The 23875-nt window shown below is 28.1% G+C and overlaps 5 protein-coding genes across 9 annotated transcripts; 2 read left to right on the forward strand and 3 right to left on the reverse strand.

The window, feature by feature from the left end:
• The first annotated feature begins 1327 nt into the window (after positions 1–1327).
• Positions 1328–6531, forward strand: LOC111039188 (intraflagellar transport protein 88 homolog). Of its 2 annotated transcripts, XM_022322553.1 has the most exons (13): positions 1328–2026; positions 2108–2158; positions 2236–2417; positions 2540–2735; positions 2907–3124; positions 3201–3432; positions 3506–3850; positions 3915–4249; positions 4357–4468; positions 4532–4766; positions 4847–5104; positions 5346–5498; positions 6274–6531. In XM_022322553.1, the coding sequence occupies exons 1-13, from the start codon at positions 1880–1882 to the stop codon at positions 6390–6392; spliced, it is 2583 nt and encodes an 860-aa protein (XP_022178245.1). In that variant the 5' UTR covers positions 1328–1879; the 3' UTR covers positions 6393–6531. The 2 variants fall into 2 exon arrangements, with proteins under 2 accessions (XP_022178245.1, XP_022178246.1); XM_022322554.1 differs by having other exon boundaries at positions 1933–2417; positions 2523–2735.
• LOC111039189 (stAR-related lipid transfer protein 7, mitochondrial) lies at positions 6390–10400 on the reverse strand. 4 transcript variants are annotated; one of them, XM_022322558.1, is made up of 8 exons: positions 10266–10400; positions 9071–9436; positions 8801–9000; positions 8615–8710; positions 8399–8559; positions 7582–7764; positions 6737–6821; positions 6390–6669 (listed from the first exon to the last, which is right to left on the reverse strand). In XM_022322558.1, the coding sequence occupies exons 2-8, from the start codon at positions 9421–9423 to the stop codon at positions 6497–6499; spliced, it is 1251 nt and encodes a 416-aa protein (XP_022178250.1). In that variant the 5' UTR covers positions 9424–9436; positions 10266–10400; the 3' UTR covers positions 6390–6496. The 4 variants fall into 4 exon arrangements, with proteins under 4 accessions (XP_022178250.1, XP_022178247.1, XP_022178248.1 ...); XM_022322555.1 differs by having other exon boundaries at positions 10037–10399; XM_022322556.1 differs by lacking the exon at positions 10266–10400 and adding an exon at positions 9930–10039.
• Positions 10401–10512: 112 nt separating this feature from the next.
• LOC111039191 (lanC-like protein 3 homolog) lies at positions 10513–13346 on the forward strand. The gene is made up of 4 exons (XM_022322560.1): positions 10513–11684; positions 11771–11989; positions 12794–12910; positions 12972–13346. The coding sequence occupies exons 1-4, from the start codon at positions 11051–11053 to the stop codon at positions 13217–13219; spliced, it is 1218 nt and encodes a 405-aa protein (XP_022178252.1). The 5' UTR covers positions 10513–11050; the 3' UTR covers positions 13220–13346.
• Positions 13347–13775: 429 nt separating this feature from the next.
• On the reverse strand, positions 13776–15178 carry LOC111039192 (FK506-binding protein 15-like). Its single transcript, XM_022322561.1, has one exon. It carries the CDS (start codon positions 15079–15081, stop codon positions 13930–13932), a length of 1152 nt encoding a protein of 383 aa, XP_022178253.1. The 5' UTR covers positions 15082–15178; the 3' UTR covers positions 13776–13929.
• Positions 15179–15791: 613 nt separating this feature from the next.
• On the reverse strand, positions 15792–17786 carry LOC111039190 (lanC-like protein 3 homolog). The gene is made up of 4 exons (XM_022322559.1): positions 16695–17786; positions 16405–16623; positions 16152–16268; positions 15792–16090 (listed from the first exon to the last, which is right to left on the reverse strand). The coding sequence occupies exons 1-4, from the start codon at positions 17326–17328 to the stop codon at positions 15843–15845; spliced, it is 1218 nt and encodes a 405-aa protein (XP_022178251.1). The 5' UTR covers positions 17329–17786; the 3' UTR covers positions 15792–15842.
• Between the last annotated feature and the right edge of the window lie 6089 nt (positions 17787–23875).

Raw genomic sequence — 23875 nt, forward strand, 5'->3', positions numbered from 1 at the left:
CGACCCCCAGGTTGAAAACCACTGCTGTAAATGATGTGTTTTAATATTAATATTCGGGCACCAGTGTGTCCGTGTGCGGGCGCCGGACGGCCAGAGATCGACAGACGCAGCTGCGATCTTTCTGGAAATCTGGATGCCATATCATTATTATTTATTATTATTGTTATGTATACTTTTAACGGGGGGTAAATTGAAATCAATTCATTATGCATGTTATAAATTTTTATTTATAATTGTAATAGATCGAATGGTATACTGTATTATTGTAGTATTCTACTCGTCACACAATGAATTTGATTTCAACTAAATAGTATTATACTATATAATACATCGTTATGTTGGTGAAATAAATCTTTGCCGAAATCTTAATTTAGACTGCAAACTAGGTATCGGCATATTTGACTGAAACAACATAAAGACCTGTATTAAGCAGGACATATGAGCCCTATAGTTATTACGTTAAACATCCATCCCTGGTCCTAATTCTCTGTACAATATTTAATTTTCGATGATCCGAAAAGTACTTTTGTCAATACATAATACATAATAAAAATATGTGTAGTAGTACTGTACATAATTATAGTGGTATTATTAAGTGACACAGGTATTAGTAAATTATATAAAAAAAATAAATCGATACAACAGCATAGGTAAATAAAAGTGGGTTTAATGGGAATTTTATAATGTGTATTATTGCATGAAGGTATCAGAAAGTTTATTTATAGGAAGGTAATTTAAACTATATACATTATATGATATTATATAATTGTCATATAACCTACTCGTATATCGATAAGTTTTATTTTCCAACAAATGATATTATATGTATTTTAGTTTTGCATTGAAAAATGTTCTATTTACATACGATAATATAAAGATTGCTAAACAGTAAACATTTTAAATGTACCTACTAATAAAGACAAAATAAATTCATTATATAGTTTGTTATAATCTATAGATTGGGTATAGCTGTATATAGGTTTAACTACACAAGACGTTTTAATTGTTGTTCACTGGTGTATCCATAGTAATTGAATTTTGAAACAGTTTAATTGAAATTATAATCAAAATCGCTATTATTTACTTTAATTACAATTGATAATTGATTTGGCCTTATTTTGATTCGATATTTTGTGGTAGGTACAAAAGATAGTGATGGGTACTTTGGTAGTCTATCTACGACGCCGTATAACAGTTTATTAATTATTATGATATATTTTATACTTGAAAATAAAATACACACCGATTGTCGTCTCGTCTCTACATTTTTATTTGGTAATTACGTAAATAATATGTATGACAGTTTAAACAAATATGAACAATTTAAATGTCTTCTAAGTTCTAACAAATATTATGTTATATAAAAAATATATAATATTATAATAATTGTTGGCTCGTCAATTCGTCATTTTGATTAGAGGAAAGCCAATACAATATTAAAACTCACACAAATATGTACTATAATATGTACCAAATAGCCGATTAAAATCTAGGAACCGAAAATCTCAGTAGTATAGTAACTAATTCTAGTCTGAATATTTCTACAAATTTGAACCCTAGAAATAATTTTGATTTAAAATAATGATGGATATATTATATACATATGTATGTTATATACAAGTTAGTAATCTAATTAATAATAATATAAACTAATACCTAAAATCTATAATTATTAGTTGTTTCATTAGGCGCTCAAGTAATCTATGTAAAAATACTTACCATAACATTTGTGTAAAATAGTTGCGGTTTTTAAGTAAGCCGTTACTATGGGGATACCATTGGTATACACAAATGGAAAATTATAACCAGATACATTTTTAATTTTTGTTTAGCTAATAATTTTGTACCTAACAATTGATAAATTCTGAGTAACTTCAAAATGGATTCAGCACATCTCAAAAATAAGTTTAATGCTTATGACAGTGATATGTACTCTCAATATGATTACCATTTAGATGGGGCAAAAGAGGATCCGGAAGAAATTCTTAGACAAGCTCTACGGTCATCTTACAGCAGAAGAGCATCAGTTAATATAATAATACACATTAAACTATTTTAACATAGGTACCTATTTAAAAAAAAATCCAAATTAATGTTTTTTTAACAGATGTCCACCAAAGCTCCGACGGGTCTTCCACTGCCATTTGCCACAACTCCAGTAAGTAAAAAGGTTTATAATGTGGAATATAATATAATATTTAATTATTTTTTTCAACAATATTTTTATTTTCAAAGCAAATAAAAGACCCACATGCATTGGTTTTAAGACCAGAAAGCTCTAGAAGTGGTTCAGAATCATCAAATAGACCTGCAACAGCTGTCAGAGGAGCTGGTTACACATCACATTCATCTACATATGATGTTCTGAGTCAGCCTTCAAGAAATATGATCATGTCAGAACCAAACAAAGAAGAAAGGTATTTAAGTATGGATCAAATTAGTTGTATGCACTATGTTCATTACCTTAAATCTATATTATACAATAATAATTATAGCAAACATTTAATATGTTTTAAATTAAGCACCTAAATGATTGTAGAATGGAAGATAAAATTAAAAAACTTGAAAAGCGCATACATGATTTAGTCAATGATGCCTGTATGGCTGAAGCTAGAGGAGACTTTCAGCTAGGATTGGAGAAGTCAAAAGATGCTTCAAATAAGGAAAGAAGTTTAATTAGAATGCAAGAACAAGCAGGACTGAACGATTCTCACAATATTGATTTGACCTTTTTGGTACATTCAAATTTCAATAACTTTTTTTATTCAATTCATTGTACTTAGTTTTTCATTACTTAGATGTTTTCCTTTTTTGAATTTCTAAATTTCCACCTAGTAATATTGTTATTAACAGTTTTAAAGAATTACTTATGATCACAAAATGTATTTATTATAGCAACCGTTTAGGTGTTATTTACATTAGGTAATCAGTATGCAGCAAATGAAATGTATACAGAAGCCTTAAATACATATCAAGTGATTTCTAAGAATCGATTGTTTCAAAATGGTGCACGAATGAGAGTAAATGTTGCAAATATTTATGAAAAAATAGGACAGCCCGAAAAAGCAATTAAAATGTATCGAATGGCTCTTGATCAAGTTCCAAACACCAATAAAAGTTTCAAGTAGATTAAATGAACTATTATTTTATATTAAATAAACTCTATTCCTAATTACTAATTACAATTGTTGTGATTTTAGACGAGCTATCACCCATAATATTGGTGTAATATTTTTGAAACTAGGAAAATATGAAGACGCTTGTTCAAACTTTGAGTATATTATGCACGAGAAACCTACATTTAAAGCAGGAATGCATGCCTTGGTATGCTATTATATGTCGGGCAATAAGGATAAATCAAAACAAATATTCAAACAAATGTTAGAAATATCATTAGACATAGATTTTGAAGACAAGTATGCTGCGAATTCTGTATGAAATAAATATTTCTTAGTTAATTAATTCTTCAACTATTATTAAAAATAAATGTTTTATAAATGATTAGGACGAAATTGAAGCCACACTCCTAGCAGAAGCTATAAAATCTGATTCACTTACAAAATATGAAAAACAAATTAAATCAAATTTTGAAAAAACTATTCTAAATGCAGCACACCTAATATCTTCAATCATTGAAGATACATTCACCGAAGGATACAGTTGGTGTTTAGACACTATTAAGATGTCTCGTTATTCTTACTTAGCTGGCCACTTAGAGATAAATAAAGCTGTTGGATTTCTTTATCAAAACAACATAGCATCAGCAATTGACACTCTCAAAGCGTTTGACAACAAGGATAGCAAAGTAGCAAGTGCGGCTGCTACAAACTTGTCGTTCATACATTTTTTAGTATGTCTCTTACCAAACATGACACAAATCTGATAACTGACATTTATGTGTATGACATTTATAGAAAGGTGATTTGGAACAAGCAGAAAGGACTTCAATAGCTGCCTGTGAAACAGATTCATTGAATGGTCTGGCATGTGTCAATCAAGGAAACTGCTTCTTTGTCAAACAAGACTACTACAAAGCAAAAGAACTTTACACACTTGCGCTAGAGAAAGATATGATGTGCTCAGAAGCAATGTATAACTTGGGTTTGACTAATAAGCATCTTGGGCATTTGGATGATGCTATGGATTGTTTTCAAAAGCTTCATGTCATTATTAGTAATCATCCAGAAGTAATTTATCAAATTGCATTATTAAATGAAATGATTGGAGATCTGGAACAGGCCATAGAGTGGTAACTATGCACAAATATCAAATTCAATTATTTACAGGGACATTTATAAATTTAGTTGGACAAGAATGATTACTAAAATTATTATAAAACATTTATTTTACATTAAGGTATTTACAACTGTTGAGTATAGTTCCTGACGATGTCGGTGTTTTACAAAAATTAGGCGATATTTATGAAAACATTAATGACAAGCAACAAGCATACCATTATTATTATGAGGTTTGAAATACTTTTGTAAATTGTAATTGCTTTAATAAATGTTCACATTAAATCTAATTTTAGTCGTACCGTCATTATCCTTCAAACCTAGAAGTGTTGGATTGGTTAGGAGCATACTTCGTCGAAATGAAAGTACCAGAAAAAGCAGTAGATTACTTTGAACAAGCATCTCTCATGCAGCCAGCTGAACCAAAATGGTATATGTTAATTGGATCGTGTTATAGAAGAGCGGGACAATTTCAATTAGCTTTACAAACTTATAAGGATGTGTTAAATAAATTTCCTGACAATACTGAGTGTACGCCAACACTAATTTAAACTATAAGATAAGATTACTAATATAAGATTAATTATTTAACAGCAAATTTAATAATTTAGGTCTCAAGTTATTGATCAGAATATGTACAGATTTGGGACTGAAAGAAGCTTCAGAATATAGTGAATTGTTGAGAAAAGCTGAGAAAGCTAAAGATATTAGGGAGCGTATAAGTACAGCACGTACTGGATACCGCAAGACTATGGAAACAAGGGGTGGAACCGGTATGGTTACGACTTCTAACACAAATAACTATGTTCAAAAATCAACAGCTTCGGGAGAAACAAATATTTATGTACACGACAGCCCTAAAGATTCAGGTATGCATTTTTTAAAATATACACCTAGTTTTTACTAAGTAAATTACTAGCTATACAAGAAACGAAATGTGAATTGTATAAGAAAATATTAAGAATGTATAAGCAGAAAAAAGAATTTAATGTTCGACTTTTTAGTTTATTATTATTGAATTAACATAGTGCATTTAAATATTTATAGGTCAAACTCAATAATACTTATTTTATTTTGATACACTTATAACTTTTATATGATATAATCAAGGTATGGTGAGTGATTCTTCTCAACGCCCACGGACATCTAGAGGAGGTACGGCTGTGATTACTACATCAATGCCTTTAACAAGTGCCTATTCACGACAAAATATTTCTGATGAAATGAATATATATGTCCACCCAGAACCAAAATTACCACACGGTATTCATCATCTTAAATTTATATGCATTGCATACTATAATCTAGTGATGCCTAACTTTTTTTCTTTGACTGCTACAATTTTGGAATTTTGCGTTTGAATGGGCCATCAACAACAGAAAAATATATAATATATTAATAAAAACAAAATGTAAACATTTTAGAAATACTGAAATTTTTATAAATTTTAAAATTGCTTAATTGGGTTGGGCATCAGTACTTTAATCAGTGCTGTAGCTCGAGATTAGCAACATGGGCGATCACCAATCGTAAAACCTACCCATAATACTGGTCATTTTTTTAATTATTAAATTATTATATATATTATATATATATTATTATTTATAATTAATTAATGAATAACATTGTACTATATTTCAAATGATCAAAAAAAGAATTATGTCACAAACAATAAAATCACCTTAATATAACGGACCCCCATTCAGAAATTTTCTTAAAACAGAAAACAGTAATAACATTAGTCTCACATAACCAATAACCCATATATTTTAATCTTTGTATAACCGAAACTCCTTTATAATGAAAATGCCATCAAAATGTATCAAGCGATTCCATTATAAGGAGGTTTCATCATATTTGTGAACATTAAGCATTTTGTACTTATTTGTAGGAATGCAATATTTTCATAATATGCCTGTGGATAATACAGAGGCAAAAAATGTTTTGTAAAGAATAAAATGAAGGCTAGCTACAGCACTGATTGTTGATGTATAGTAATGGTATAGATTAAATATAAGTAATTTATATTTTCATTTAGAAATGTACAGTGATCCATTGGGACCCTTACAGAGACCACGTACATCCACATCAAGACCAATTACATCATTAGAAAAAGAATTTGCAGATGAACAAGTTCAAGACCTTTTGCCGGAATAATTATGTATATAATAACAATAGTCATTATTTTATTTACATTTTTGCACAAATACAATTTTTTTATAATTGACTATTTAATAACTAGTTTCTTTAAATAATGTCATTTAAAATAAAAAGTATCCAAAAATCCAAGAAATCCAAGACGTTTGAGTCTGTGGTTGATCTAATTTGGTTTCTATGTTAGTTTTATCTGGTTTTAAAATGTTACTTTCTTCAAAGCGACGTTTTGTTAATTCTAATGCAGCTAATCTTTGATCGTTTAAAAATGAAGGCAATCCTAATAAAATAAAACGAATTATAATATTATTTCACCCAAAAAAAATTAAAATAAAATAATAGTATACCTTTACATTGGTACCATGACGTGAGGTAATTTGAAACAGTAACTCCAGGGTCGTCAAAGTAAGTGATTGAAAATTCAACTCCTGGCTATAACATAATAGACAATATACTTATAATTATAAACATTCAACTTAAAGAACTATTAGTTTTAATTCTCATGAAATGTTTAAATGATAATTTTCTATACATGAATGCATTTTCACTTTTCAGAATATTTTGGATTTTTAAAGCTGTTTATACTAAACTCTATATTTGAAACATGACATTTTTATTTGTTTTTTTTCTATAAATGTCTATAAAATTTTTTTCATAGTTAAAAAGCTTAAAAATTGAATTCAAGGTTCCTTTAAAAGTTTTTAATATAGCAGTTCAAAAACATCTGATACATATGCATATAAAAATACATTTATACAAGATTTGAAAAATTATTTTGTAGTTAAAAATGTCAAAAGCTAGAAAAATTTGGATTAAATTAGATATTTTAAATTGTTAACAAAAAAAGTAACAAAATAGTTATTTTTTGTAATTTAAAAATAATATTTGCAGGTACTTCAAACATTTTAAGTATGTTATTATATTTTATACACGCAATGACATTTATAAATACTATTTTTTTAACAAAAACCTACTGTATTAGTGTATTACTAATAGTAAAATGATGAATCATTAATTACTTTAATAGTAATAATGTCATAAAAAAACTTAGTAATACAGACTGATAAGACTATCTTTGCTCAGAACTGTAGTTTGTATACAATGATTTTATGTTACTGAATTCAAATTTAACACACTCATAACAGTGAACTAATGAACCCACTTGCCCACCTTATGTTTTTTTTATTCTTACCTTATCAAAATCATCATGTGGTTTAATTACAATATATGACCAATAATCTTTTACTCTCCATTTATTATACTTTTCAGGATAATCAGGATGTTCAACGCTTTCAGAAACAACTACCATTAATTTTTCATCTTCATCAATTTTGTAGCGCCGTTTAAACACATAATCACGATTTTGAAACCATTTCTATAAACCATTCAAATGTTTGTATAAATATTTACATTCAAAAAAAAAAGTAAAAATAATTCAAAACAAAATACTATTCTGAAGCCACAAATTATGGATTTATTAGTTTCATCAAAAATCTAAGTCAAGGCCAATTTAAAAATTAAATTAATAACCTACTTATTTTAATATCAATGATATTGACTAAATATGTTAAATACATAAATATATTATAGAAGTATTTAACGCAAAACAGGTTTTCTTTATTACTTGATTGAGAAATATCTTAAATCTTTAAAAATTTGTTAAATTAAATAGGAATGTCAACATTATTACAAGACAAATAAAAAAATATAATAATCTCAATAAAGATGATGTTCATACTTTATTGTACACTATTAAATACTATCCAAATCTAAATTCCCAAATGGTTAAGAAATAGATATTGGTTTTTTTTTTTAATTTTGGAGAAAAAATATAAAAATAATAATAAAACAAACCTTTAAAAAATTATTTAAATTCTAATTTGTATATTCGTTATTGTAATAACTTCAAGAAAATTTTGATTTTCCTTCTGATACAGGAATTTGTTTAGTCTAATAAATGTACACATATAAACATTTTTATAGTATAACTTTTGGCAAACAATAATTACCGGCCAACGAAATTCCCAGTAAATGAGATCACTATGTGTGAGAGGCTCTGAATCAAAAATATCCAAATCTACAGACATACTATCCCATTCTTTTCGATATTGAAGGTCCAACTGCACTTGCATGAAGTCCAATGCTGTTATATCATTAAATGAGCCATGCACTAAACAAATATAGAAACTGTGAATTTTGATTTTTTTTTAAATACTATTAGTTACCTTTATAAATATATAAATTTTGGCCTGGGTAATCAACATTAGGTTTTCTCCAGGCGTTGTAATAAGAACCACTCGTAAAAGGTTCCCATCCTTCCTCTGCAAAAATAAATGAAAACAAACTACAAAAAACGTTTTACAATATTAAATTAAAAATTAATAATTAGTGTTGGTATTTTATATAATTACCACTCATGTTTCTACATCTGGGACAATCACAACTGGTATAAGAACAATCAAATTGGTTTGGATTATTTTCTGTATTAGACTTAAATTCATTACTACTAGACACTGGCTTTTGAGAAATATTAATATTTTGCTCATTTTGAATACTATTTGAGGTAGATTGATTATTTAATTTTTTAACAATTCCAAATTCTTGACGTAACCTATTAATAAATAAAAATATAGATATTAAATTAAATAAAAAATGAATAAATAATTTCAAAACCAATATACCTGATTAGCTCATCCACACATATTCTTTCTTTGTACCAATCAAATGTAAAAGCCAAAGCAACACACATGATCAAGTTTTTTCTGTGTTTAGCCAACTGTTGCTTGAACTTATTGACAGCAGTGATCATTTTTTTACAAGCAATCATTACCTTTTTCGATCTTGAAATTTGAGTGCCAAAGTCTTGTTTTTTAAAAAAACTTCTGGTGCGCTTTTTTAAAATAGATAATAGTAATGAATCATTGGATAACGATTTCTTGCACCTCCTTGAGAATGTACGACATACTGCTTGTGCCCGACAACTTGATGATGCCATTAATAAATTTGGTTTCCAAACAAAGCTTTTAATTGACATATTGATCAGTTCACTGTGATGTTATTAGAAAAACAAAAAGTAAAACAAGTTATTGAATTTTAAAATGGAATCAAAATTAAAATAATATAACTTTTTATAAATCTTTTTCACATACGAAGGAGACCTATTTGGAAAAATGCCAAAATATTTTGACTGTTTATAGAAAACAAATGATTTATATGAAACGGCTAATATATAATTGTAATAAGAATGCTTCTTAGAATCAATCTGTCATAAAAATAAATACCCACCCAATTAGGTAGAAAGATTAATCTAAATTACTTAAAGAGCAATCATGAAATATAATATAAACTAAAAGTTCATGGAAAGTCATGGAACTTAATAAAATCACTTTAAACTTATTAAAATCACACTAAACTTTATAGGTATCACTTAACATTTTCCAAACAGAACTAATTTTTAAATTTGAACTTAAAAAATTAATTACGCTGTTATCCCTAAAGTAACTTTTTCCTTTAAAGAAAATAAACATTAAAAAAAATCACCTATTTATTAATTATTTGTTTGATAATTGATAAATGTATTCAAAGGAAATAGTTTATCATCGGGTAGATTATTTCTTATTAGAACACATTGTGATTAAATAACTTACAAAAGCTAATTAATTAGAAAGGTACAATTTCTACGCGTTGCGGTACAACAATGTTGAGTAACATATTACTGCCGTTACAGTCTCAAAGTTGTTTTCAGTTTTTTTCTGCGTCACATGTATTATAATAATAACCCCGTCGGTCCAGATACGAGTTGATTATTGACTAAATGTTGCGAAATACTTAAATGAAAGCACGGCGCACGCCGATAATAACATAATTAATTCTCACGATTGACTGGCATTGACTGATGTCTGATTCACAAATCATCGTAGGCATAATATTATTAGATGCACATAACTCGTAAATAGTATGTAGATTAAACATTTAGACAAATCTATATTATATTATTTATATTATTAGGTATAAATAAATATAAATGAGAGTTTTTGACTCAAGTCCAAAATACAAGGTTATCTTCTTTCTTCAACTGAATAGGTAGTTCAAACATGTGAAAAATCAGTGTTTGTAAAAATGGGAAAACAATTTCAATTTGTTCATTTACCAGACAATAATAATTGTATTATCTTCAATCGTGGTTATCAGTCGTCATAACAGTAAATGTTATCAGGACAGGTGCATACGAGCGCTGGCTTTCCCGAAGTAAGACGACATTAATTGGTGGGTAGTTTTAAATTCAGGCGATGCTCGATAACGGCGTCAAAGTGGGTTCGAGTCGGATATTTATAATTGTTCTGCTATGCTATTGAGCTTTGAAGTGTAAATTAATTGTGAATTTAAAATATTAGAATTGTAAACAAAACTTAATAAAAAAAAAAAATTAATACACTCGGACAATTAATAATAAAAAATATTTGTGTCCTATGTTTCATGCTTAGTTTTTATTAGAATATTTAATAATACTTATTACAAAGTACTTTGATGTAATAAATTGTGTACAAAGTATGAGCACAAATTATATGAAAATATTCATATAATCTGTGTCACGATCACGAACTATGAGTATGAGTGGGTTTAACACTTATTGCTTATATGTATGAGTAATATTAAAAATAATGGGGAAACGTTTTTTTAAAAACATATATTCTGACAGTAACGAATGTGATGTAAGTACATATTACAAACTTTGGAAAGATAAAGTAAATAACTTAATGCAACGTGTGAGTAGAAATGCCTCATCATCATCAAAAAACACCTTGTATACTGGAACGACCGGTATTGCATACATGTTCTATCACTTGGCAATATCAAATGAATTTAAAAACGATCCCTCGGCCTATTTAAATGAAGCAATCAAAGTTTTAAAACTTAAAGAAAACAATTTTAATCAAAAAAAATCAAATCAATTTATTTGTGGAGATGCAGGAGTAAACGCTGTAAATGCTGCAATATTTCACCAAATTGGTGATGAGAAAACTGCGGAAGTGTATTTGAAATATTTTGAAAATGGGGTGACTACTTGCAAGCCAATAGGTTCTTTGGAACCGGGAGAAGATGAACTATTTGTTGGTCGCGCAGGTTATCTCTATGGAGTTATATGGTTAGAAAAGGTTTTTGGAAGAAAAATAGTACCTGACCAAGATGTTATTGATATATGCTTAACAATAGTAGAATCTGGTCGTCAATATTCAAAAACAAATAAAAGCCTGTTTCCCCTTATGTATTCATACCATAGCAAAGAATATTTAGGCAAGTTATCTTCAAACATAAAATTAAAAATAATTTGGCTCCATTTCAATGTTAATATTCCCTTTGCTTGTTATTTTATGTTATAGGAGCAGCTCATGGTTTATGTACAATTCTTCAAGCATTAATTTCATTTCCTTGTTTTATTAAAAATGATCAAAAAGCTAAAGAAGATATTAAAAAATGTATAGACCTATTGATATCCTTACAAACATCCACTGGTAATTTTCCTACTAAAATACAGGAATTAGAATCAAAACAAAGAACTGAGGAAGACGAATTAGTTCATTGGTGTCATGGAGCTCCAGGTGATTGATTTTTCTAACTATAGGTAGGTAGTCATTAATCCTAATACTTGTCAATGCACTACAGCTAATGGTGGTTAGTTATCTAAATAAATACAGAGTGTATTTTTTGTTTGTCACCTATCTTCATTGTTCTTACTTTAAATTCTTTTTGTTTTATTCTCATTGGTAACTTTTTTTCTTACTAATATGTTTGACATAATCACGTTTTTTTAAAAACAATTTTTTAATTAAACACTAATTTGAAATTTTCATTAAATATTCAAATGGTCTTACAAGTTTTAAAGCTTAAGCAGGAGTTAGCGTGTTTGTATCTCCACAAGACATTCTTTAAGTAATGATGGTACAAAAATTAAAAAATGTCAGGAATTTTGAAATTAAAAAATCAGATTTTGATTGCATTGTTGAAGAAGAATTGTGGGTAAATATACTGGTAATTCACCTTGTATATTGTTGTAAATGGTGAGAGAACATGGATAAAAAAAAAGGTGAGACATTCTGTATTACTAAATATTTCAAGAAATCAGCCGGATTGACCAGGCGAGTTATTGAGTTAAACCCAATTGGCCGCGATAATTTTGTGCCGTTCAAATCATGAAGGGGCGCCGATCGAAAATACTTTAAAAGTTGAAGAAGTGAAGTTTGAATGTTGAACTTGCACAGACCATAATACAATATGGTTGTAAGTTGTTGATATTAAGTTTTTAATTTATCCAATCTGGCCCCGCAAGCAAAATTTGTTGACATTTTGATTATTTTATTAAAAATAAGTATAATACTTTCGTACTTAAATATTTATTTTTTCAGGTGTTGTATACTTATTCGCTAAAGCATATTTGATTTTTAAAGAACCTTCTTATTTGGAATGTTGTTTAAAATGTGGAGACTTGGTATGGATGAAAGGACTATTAAAAAAAGGCCCCGGTAAACTGGGTATATGGTATTGTTCATATTTTAATTTATTAATATTTATTTTTAATTTTAGGATTATGTCATGGAATAGCTGGGAACGGATACGTTTTCTTACTACTATATAGATTGACCGGCGATAGAAAACATTTAAACCGAGCTATACAATTTGGTAAATTTATATTCACTGATGAATTTATTCAAGGATCTAGAAGACCAGACAATTTGTACAGTTTGTATGAAGGATTAGCTGGCACAGTGTGTTATTTAAGTGATTTAATTCAACCAGAGAAAGCTAGTTTCCCATTTTTAGATGTGTTTTAATTAAATCTTTTGTTGAATCAATTATCAAGTGAATGTACAATATTCATTGTAAATAGTGATATTGTATATTTGTATGTTCTAAATGTTTGATAATGGATGTACATTAATATAAGTTTTAATGACATAACTTTAATTGTGTATGTCGTATAATACATTGTTGATAAATCATACACATGTTTGTACATAATCATCAATACTTTATTTGTGATTTTAATTAACTATGAATGTTGAATGAAATCACAATGTATATAAAGTTATGTGTATTCATTGTGTCTACATTGAGAATGAAATTATTTCTTCAGGATCAGTTCATCGTATAAATTATTATTTTGTCTCGATTTTGAATTTAAGATGAAGACTGTAAGCTATACCCTAATACCTTTTTCATTGTTCATTCTTCAGTTTACTTTCATTTTAAAATATAATGTTATTCAACTAAATAAATATTGTTCAAAAATCCCCGAAAAAAATTAATAATTATAAAATAATTATCAATAAATATAATTTAGAATCACAGTTATAATACTGAAGGATAGAATAAATTAAAATAATTGTATAAACTAAAACACATTTATGTTTAACTTACTGTGCAAGAAGCATAACAATAATATGATAATAAAATTTATTAAAAAATAATTAATTATTAATATTAATATTAATTATTATTATTTTATCTATAAATTATTCATTTAATAATAATTGACTTTACATTAGTCATTTTTGGAATGAGACTGATTAGAGCACATTAACGTATTATAAAAAATATTTTGGATTGTTGTTTGAATTTCACTTCCAGTAAATGTTTGATCAACTGGAAACTCGCGTGTTATACTCTTATACAAGGTTTTCATAGATTTTTTTAACTCATTTGAGTTTTCTATTTTATTTGGCTTCTCTTTAACCAATGCTTCTAATTTTGTTAATCTCTCATTGGTTTTTATATTATCTATTTTCAAATTTTCAAATTCTTTATAAAGTGATTCAATACAAACTCTTGAAGGAGCAACAGTTTCCGCAGTTAGGTTATCTTCAATAATTTCTTTTGCTTCAATCAAAGTAGAGTAGTTTTTAGGAGCTGAATTTAATGGTTCTTGACTTATACTATCTGGAAAATCATTTATGACATTTTCTTTGATTTTGTAAACATTTTTCACAGTCACAGTTAAACATAAACATTGTCGCCCATTTGTCAGAATTTTCCAAGCACCCATTTCAGCAACTGGTATGTATACAATCCTTTTAGTGTTGTCATTAACCCCTAACAAGGACCTTTCCCAACCTTCTTGATTAACATTAACTTTCAAGTATCGATTATCATCAATGTTATTAGAAACTTCTGGTCCCATTGTCTTACCCTGAACTGTATGGGCAACATAAATGATCTCTGCAACACTACCCAGCACTGCTACATTGTCATTGCGAGAAGGATAATAAAGATCAAACCAAAACAATTCTTTAAGCCCATTAAGTTTCCACAGTACAAATGCCAAATGGGAGTTGAAGTCCACAGCGTCATTCGTATTTGAGAATTCTAAATGCCAGTTCTCAGTGGATACAAATCTGACTGTATTGTTTTCATTTACATTGTACTTGAAGTCTTTGGTTATTACAAGATTGACGAGAACAGAACTTTTACTGCCATAAAGTAATAGTTGATAGTAATTTAATTTCACATCTCCAGCCAATGCAAATCCATATTTACCAACTGCAGTTAATTCATTGTTTTCAAGCTTGCTAACAGTAACTGCTTTTGCGACAATAGTCGCAACTGTTGGAGGATTAGTCGCCAAAGATTTTGGCCTTCGAATTTGATTGCTGGAATCATTCTGTTTGAATGATTCGCTTTCAATGGTAAAGTCCATAAATAAAAAAATGCTTACAAGTAAATACTTGTACAGTAATTAATAATTGTTGACTACATATGAATTTAAAACAATATGCATTTTGCATATTTTAATATGATTGTTTATCAATTAATATCATAATAGTATTTTTTTATCATGAATGCCAGATGATAACATGGGGCAATCAACATGTCTTATGATTATAGGACTCACTACTTTAAAAATGTTAAATGTATTGAATTTTATGAACCGAATAGTCCAAATTTGTGTACCCTATTGAGAAACAAAAGATTGCATCCTGAAGTTACAACTTACAAAGCAGGCACTAATGTGCGGAATAATTATTACGGTAAATTAATGAAGTGCAAGAAGATAGTAAAATAAGAACATTTCTTTATTATTTGTTGACATTTATTCTGTATATAATTTCATATAAATCTTCAATAATTTGTATGTTTGTGTCTGAGACTGAGACTTAAGTTATAAATTAACTTAACATTTTTATATATTGATACTTTACATTAGATAAAATTATATTTAAAAATATAAATTGTACAAATGACCTAAAAAACGAGTTCTAACAAATAAACTTCACTATACCTACATATTTGACCAAAATTGTGACATAAAAATAATAATAATACATTTCTGATAAAGTACTACACTGCTATGAGTTACCTTGCACTTAATCTTACATCATAAGATGTATTGAAATAAATTACACGTACTTAAGTCAGAAGTAAACATTTAATATTTGTTTGATATAAAAAAAGTTATAATTAAAACACATCTAAAAATGGGAAACTAGCTTTCTCTGGTTGAATTAAATCACTTAAATAACACACTGTGCCAGCTAATCCTTCGTATAAACTGTACAAATTGTCTGGTCTTCTGGATCCTTGAATACATTCATCGGTGAATATAAATTTACCAAATTGTATAGCTCGGTTTAAATGTTTTTTATCGCCGGTCAATCTATATAGTAGTAAGAAAACATATCCATTTCCAGCTATTCCATGGCATAATCCTAAAATTAATAATGAATATTAATAAATTAAAATCTAAACAATACCATAAACCTAGTTTACCAGGGCCTTTTTTTAATAGTCCTTTCGTCCAAACCAAGTCTCCACATTTTAAACAGCATTCCAAATAAGAAGGTTCTTTAAAAACCAAATATGCTTTAGCTAATAAGTATACAACACCTAAAAAAAAAAAATATCCGTTTAACAATACTTACATTGTTTAATTATTATTGTTAAATATTCTAAGTTTACACAAATTGTATTTTAAAAATTAATAACCTAACCAAAATAATTATAACAAAATAAAGTTGATTACCTGGAGCTCCGTGACACCAATGAACCAGTTCATCTTTTTCAGGTCTTTTTCTTGAATTCAATTCATCCATTGCACATGGAAAATTACCACTTGATGTTTGAAGCGATATTAGTGTATCTATACATGTTTTGATATCTTCCATAGCTTTTTGTTCTTTTTCAATAAAACAAGGAAATGAAATTAATACTTGTAGAATTGTACACAGACCATGAGCAGCACCTAAGAAAAGATTTTAATAATTGATTAAATATTCTGAAAAACAAATTTGTATAATAGTTGTGAATACTTACCTAAATATTCTGTATTATAATATGAGTACATGAGAGGAAATATACTTTTATTTTTTTTAGAATAATTGCGTCCAGATTCCACAATTGTTGAACAAAGTTCAATAATATCTTGGTCAGCTATTATTTTCTTACTAAAAACTTTTTCTAACCATAAAAGTCCATAAAGATAACCAGCACGACCAACAAATAGTTCGTCTCCTCCCGGCTTAAAAAAATTAATTGGCTTACAAACAGCTAATCCATTTTTAAAACGCTCTAAATACATTTCTGCAGTTTTCTCATCTCCAATTTGGTGATATATAGCAGCATTAACAGCATTAATTCCAGCATCGCCACAAATGAATTGACTTGAGCATTTTTCAGATAAATTGTGTCCCATTAGTCTTGAAACTGCAACTGCTTTATTCAATAAGGCAGTGGAATCATTTTTAAACCCTTCTGACTTAGATAAATGATAAAACATATATGCGATTCCAATTGTTCCAGTGTACAAGTCATTATCAGGCGACGATGAAGTATTTTGACTTACATACTCCATTAGACGGTACACATTATCTTTCCAAAAATCATGAGACGTATTTGAATTAAGTTCCTGACCATCAAGAAATACATTTTTGAAATAGCGTTTTGACATCTTCCAAAAGTAGTATTAACCGTTAAAAAAAAATGGCCTAGGTAATTGTTTTTTTTCTAATGTTAGTTATAAGTATTCGGCATTAGTATATACAATGAGCATTTATAACATTTAGTTTAAAAATTAAAATAATGTAAGTAACTTTTTCGAAATACAACCTTATTTTATTTTTATAATTGATCTTCTACTTTGTAAGCTACCTCCAACACGCTTGGTACATACTATATAAATTAACAAATTACAATTAATAAAATAAATGAATAAGTACATTCAATTTGCCATGACAATCACCTACGACTTGCGACTTACGAGTAAACGAGTTAGAAAAGATAATAATATAATACTAAATATAAAACATAGGAGTCAGAAGACTGTCGCAAATATCTATCTATAGATAATTAATCTAAATAATATCACGATATCGTGAATAAATTATTATCTTTATTATCTGTAGTTGCCGGGCACGGCTTTAGATACTATATACCTAAAGCCGCGTTGCCGGGCGACGAATATTTGTGATAGCAATGTTAGTAAACACGGCTTAGAATAAAAAATATACAAAGTCCACCCACAGACATACTAAACACATGTTAATTATACTAAACGAAATTTGAAAAAACATTTTTTTTTTTTTAATTTTTAATGCACACACCATTATTAAATCAATACTATATATTATTTTCGTCTTTCATATTCATCTTTCCACCCAGAATTTTAACAGAATGATTATTTAGATGTGATTTGTTGATTTGTTGTGGTTGGCTGCAAGACTACAAGCGTTTATAAAAAAAAAAATAACGAGGTAGGTAAGTAAAATAAAAAAAAAGGGGAACAATCAACAAGTGAATACCTACCCCTCTACTGGTGCCTGGTGTACATACGGTGTCGCGTAGACTACTGTAATGTGTGTGTTCATTTTTAACTCAACCGGCAATCATATGTGTAGGTGCTAAGTCCAATTCTGAGCGAAGCCTAATACATTTCTATAAGTGTATTTTATATTTAAATGCTTTTAATGTTAGTAAAGTAATTTATTTTACTAAGTACTAGTAAAACAGTACCCCGGCTAGGTTAAATTAATTTTTGATTCAAAAATTGCTTTTGAAAAACGTCATTGTCTACATTATATAAAATTTAATAGGTATGTAATATAATACTTAGGTGGCTAGGTACTAAAAGAGCTTCAAGTACCCGGGAATAATATTTTTTAATTAGGTACATCAAAGTAACTAAATTCGTAAGTCTTCGATTAAAAGATAATAATTCAAAACTTATATAATTCGTGTTATTTTTTTTTTAAATTATTGTAGCACATTAGGTTATTTATTGTCTATTTTAGGTATTATACTGTTATAAATATTATTGTAAATGGAGTTGATTTCCGTAATAAAGAATATTATTACCTATTATTAAACATCACCTAATTTCGTCCAAATTTGCAGAAAATAAAATATCTAAAATAAACCGTCACAATACATTTTTATATTTTTTGGTTGCACTGTTGCAGTATGAAGTATGAACTACTTCTAAGAAAACCAACTGTTTTAAATATTCACTATACCTAGCTATAAAAATTAAACATTTAATAAATTTTAATTACAAATAAGCTTCGTAATTTTCGAGGTAATTTTGATGAACTTGTTAACTTTAAATTCTTATAAATACATTTTTGAACTGCTATTATAACAACTTATGAGGAACCTTCTATTAAAATGTCAAGCTTTTTGACCCAACAATGTCTATAAATATAGCTAAACAAGAACTAAAATATTTTGAAAGTGTAAAATATCATATTATTTGGTCAAAATATCAAGAATCTACGATTGTTAAAATCTGGGTTTTCTTAAAAATATTACCATTTTTTCTTAATTTTTTTTTTGTTTATCCCTACGCTTTTAAAAACTACTGGAAATTTTTTGTCATTGACTTTTCTCGCTTCTTAAAATTGATTTATCTCCGGCCTCCAGGTATCTCTGTCATAACATATATACACTTACACTTAGTAATATAGGTTGACAAACCGGCTTCGCTCAGAATCATTTTTTGGACATATTGATTTTTTATCATTAAATTAAAATTCACTACATTACAATGACTTAATCAATAACGGTTTGTACTCAGAATTTATCTATAATATCTTTATATACATACAGCAAAGTGGTTACCTACCTATTTCTCTCCTTTTTTATATTAATATTAATATAAATCACAATAGGTAGATAAATATCCATTTTTCTTGTATTTCTTAGTTTTTTTAGGAAAAGATGACAATAAGATAGTAGTAGCCTCATAGGCTCAAATAAGGGGGTTGTTTTATCGGCTGAGTCCCTCATAAAAAATGTCAATCCTCTTAACCCCCGAACATTTTTAAACATTTTAAGTTAACTCAATATTATTGTGGTATGGCTTCTAGCTACAGTATTTTGGTATTTTATGTTTTATTATACTAACGAGTATGTAGGTTAAATGCGTTATTGCTTTAAAATAAATGAAGTGTGTTCCAGTCATATTGTAGAATCTAAATATTTTATGCCGTCAGCGTTGGCCGTTCAGTGTTCATGTTCGATCGTAACAATATTATCGAATGCGTTTTGAAATTACACACAGATCAAAGTCTTAGGTAATAATACTACGAATTCTGTGTCAAAAAAATTATAGGATATATCAACTACCATTAATATTCATTATTATATTTGGACGTTGTACAACGGCAAGTGAATGTTTACACCTTACAAACTCAAAATAACACTAGGGTTTACTTGGGGAATTTATAAAATATATTTGTTCTTATTATTTAGCGAATAGTGTTACACCGTTACTTATCGATTTCTACTAATTTAAAAGTGAAAGAATTATTTAATAATCAACAAATGTATCCACCTGTTCATTTATTTGAGGTAGTGACTAGTGGTGTACACACAACTAAATCCACATTTGCACTTAAAGGTTTAAATCATATCTAAGACGAAAGGCCAAAATGTGAAAGAAATCTTTGAACGTTGTTACAAAAAAAATTGAAACGATGTGGTTAATTATCTACATGACTACATCCAATGGGTTCATATAATTATTAATTTATATAAATATATAATAAAGGAAACGGAAAACTAATGGTGTCGCCGTGTAGGACACACGTACAGAACAAATAAGTATTATACGAGTAAAATATCTAGCTTTGTCTAACAAACATTCTAAAGTTATTACTTCTTATACTGAGTTATACTATTATATGTATGTATAATATTAAAACTATTAATAATAAATGCTATTCCCATATATAGTGCATTATCACATACTAATTAAATGTTCCACACTTCCAAGGTATGTCAATATCATATACGCGGTCCGCGGATCAGAATCTGCTTAAAATTAAAACTACGTCTTCAAAACACTCCATCGTTAACATCACCGTTCAAGTTTGTATTACTTTTTGCCTACCTATTAACTAGGTAATCATTGCGTTATTCAATCACAATAATAATGTTTTAAATATATATAATATATTCCCTTATGTCCATATAATGATACGTTTGATGAGAAATAAATTGTTGTGTTTATATAGGAATACGTAGTTTTCCGTTCAATGGACATACAAAAATGAATAAATATGCTACATAATAAATATAGGTATCCAACTCGAGTTAGAATAATAAATATAGGTATAAGGATTATTTACACAAATGTATCTACATTCTTCCGTCGTAAAAAAACGTCAACAAAAATACGTGGTCATAACTAAATTTAGGTTCTGAGATAAAGCCGTTATTTTAACACTCGTATCCAACACGCTACACCAAGTAAAATATACATATTACGCAATCGTGTTACGTGCCTATTCGCTGTTCACCTGAAATTTGCATTTCATTTCCACCAATTCGATATGTAATATCGAATAATTCCACTATTGACCAGATGTAAACTATAATGTTCGTTAACTCGTATTGGGTACTAATATGTCTTATATAAATAAAACATTTGAAACAAAAGTAATCTTGATAAATGCATGCGTTATTTTTTCAGAGGCTTCTATAAATTAAATTAAAATGAAGTCTATATTAGTTTATAAGATGTACTTGCTCGTTAAGTGGTGCCAAGAATATAAGAACCTCAGAATGCAGATGCTTCCATATTTTTCGAAAAAAATAAGCTACCGAAAACTTAAATTTTAAAATAGGTTCCTCGATTTACTCTAAAGTCTAAACGATATAAAAATAAGATTGATTCAACATTTTGAAAGGGCACATGTAAACTCCCCTAAAATGTTGTAAATTCCCCTAAAAACATTTTGCTACCGTATTACACTTTTGTAAACTCCCCTAAAAATATTTTACTAGCACCATTTAGCGTAACCCAGGGGACACCACGTGGAGGCGGTTCTATTTATCCTCCAAAAATATTTGTATTTTGTATCGCGTTTATATTATTTTATTCAAATTTATTTTGAAAAATTATTTTTCATTGTCATACTAGATGTCTAGGTTTATTAAAACCATAATTATTTTTTAATTGAGTAATAGTGTGAAACTGTTTTTATATAATGGAATGTAGTAATTTTGTACATTTTTTGTTTGAATATTTTTTAATGTATCTATAAATATAAAAATTAGTTAGCCATAATAATAAATTACTTATACGTTAACTCACTCTTTCTGTCATTATTTTTCTTCTTCTCTGTTCACTTTTTGTTATATCTCAAAACGTTATTATATGTATAATCATATCTATATACGAGTATATGTAATGTATAAATGTAAATAAAATAAAATGTAATACGCCTTTGATACCGCGGATAGTTTATTCAATTAAAAAAAAAAAAAAATAATAATAAATAAAAAGTTGACAACAGTCTATCTTTATTACCTCCTCCGGAAGAATTATCAAACGTAATACGGTAGGTCGGTAGGTAGCAAAATGTTTTTAGGGGAGTTTACATAAGTGTAATACGGTAGCAAAATGTTTTTAGGGGAATTTACTATTTCATTTTTTAGGGGAATTTACATTTGCCCTTTTGAATGTAGGCGTACAGAGAGCTGACCTTGGTCAGAGGTCTTACTGTCTTAGAGGACTCTATCTAAAACTATTATTTTATAATTAATAATATTTTTGAAACATAACATAACAATTCCAAAATTGACCATCTCCAGCACTAAATGAACTGTGTACAGAAAGTTTTAATTTTTTTTAACAGTTGTCATATATATGTAATGCGAAGTAAATATTATTAGATGGGTGGCTTGGCGTGGCGCGTTGGCTGCTACCAGTCGCGAAATGCGACTTGGAGTAAGTAACGGCCACCACAGCTACTAGCTCCCGGATGGGTGACCATCCGGGTTCATAGTAGTTAAAAACACCTTGCCACACATACACGTGTTTGTTACCTACCGTAACAACCCTAACAATCGTAAAAACAACCTACAGTACCAACCTTACCCCTACCACAGTTCATAACCCCTACAACAGCTAATGGCCTTAGTCGCCGTGCTTAAGTTCAATAAAAAAAAAATATTAGATGGTATACCCGCGTATTATACGACCTAATGTTTTATTATAATTTATAGGTACATGGTCAAATTTTGTATTTATGAACAATTTTTCATGGGAGTGAAAATTAATTCACTTTATAAACAAAGATAAAATTGGTATGATGAATACATTATTATTTATATGTTTTCTGTGTTTTTACATATTATTATTTATGGTATCTTTATACTATATAATATAGACAATATCTATAGGAATATAACCGTCAGGTTAGGTAGGTATAGGTACACCAGTTACTCCCACATTTATACACACCTTCTACATATTTTAATTATCGATTTATATATGAACTGAATTATACATATAATGTAATATTATTTAATTTAAATAAATAATGTGTGCAATAGAAATTAGAAGGAATGAATACCAGAATACATATTATACTCAATAAACTGTTAAATATAAAGATGTTTGAAAATGCACGATTATTATAGATAGTATTATATTATTATAAAAGTTTCTAACATGGTTTTGTTATATTTTTAAATTCTGAGATTTTAAAGAAAATACAATAAATAATAACTTCAATTCGTATATACACACGAATGTACGATTACATATTTAAATAAAGAACATACAATTTGACATACACAGAATACATAGTATTATATTTGTTATGTGTATATAGTATATATACTTACCTAAATTACAGCAGTTATTGACGAACATGTATGTCATGGCATATAATGGCGTTTTAAATGTTAATAGTGAATGTAAAAATTGATTTATGTACCCAGAATTGTATAAGATACTTAATAGTACTTACCTAGGTTATGCTCAGGGTAAGGGGTCATGTGTTCGAAAGTCATGTGTTCGAATGCTGTATGTTCGAACGTTAAGTGTACGAAAAATTGTCTGTTCGAAAGATTATATGTTCGAAAAGTCGTATGTTCGAAATTATCGATAAATTAAACACGAATTTTACCAAAATATTTAATATTCGTTAATTCGATTTTCTGCGTAAAAAATTAAATTTAAAAATAGGTACCAAAAATTCGTAAAATAA

The sequence above is a fragment of the Myzus persicae genome, unplaced genomic scaffold (assembly GCF_001856785.1).
Source record: "Myzus persicae strain clone G006 unplaced genomic scaffold, MPER_G0061.0, whole genome shotgun sequence".
NCBI lineage: Eukaryota > Metazoa > Arthropoda > Insecta > Hemiptera > Aphididae > Myzus > Myzus persicae.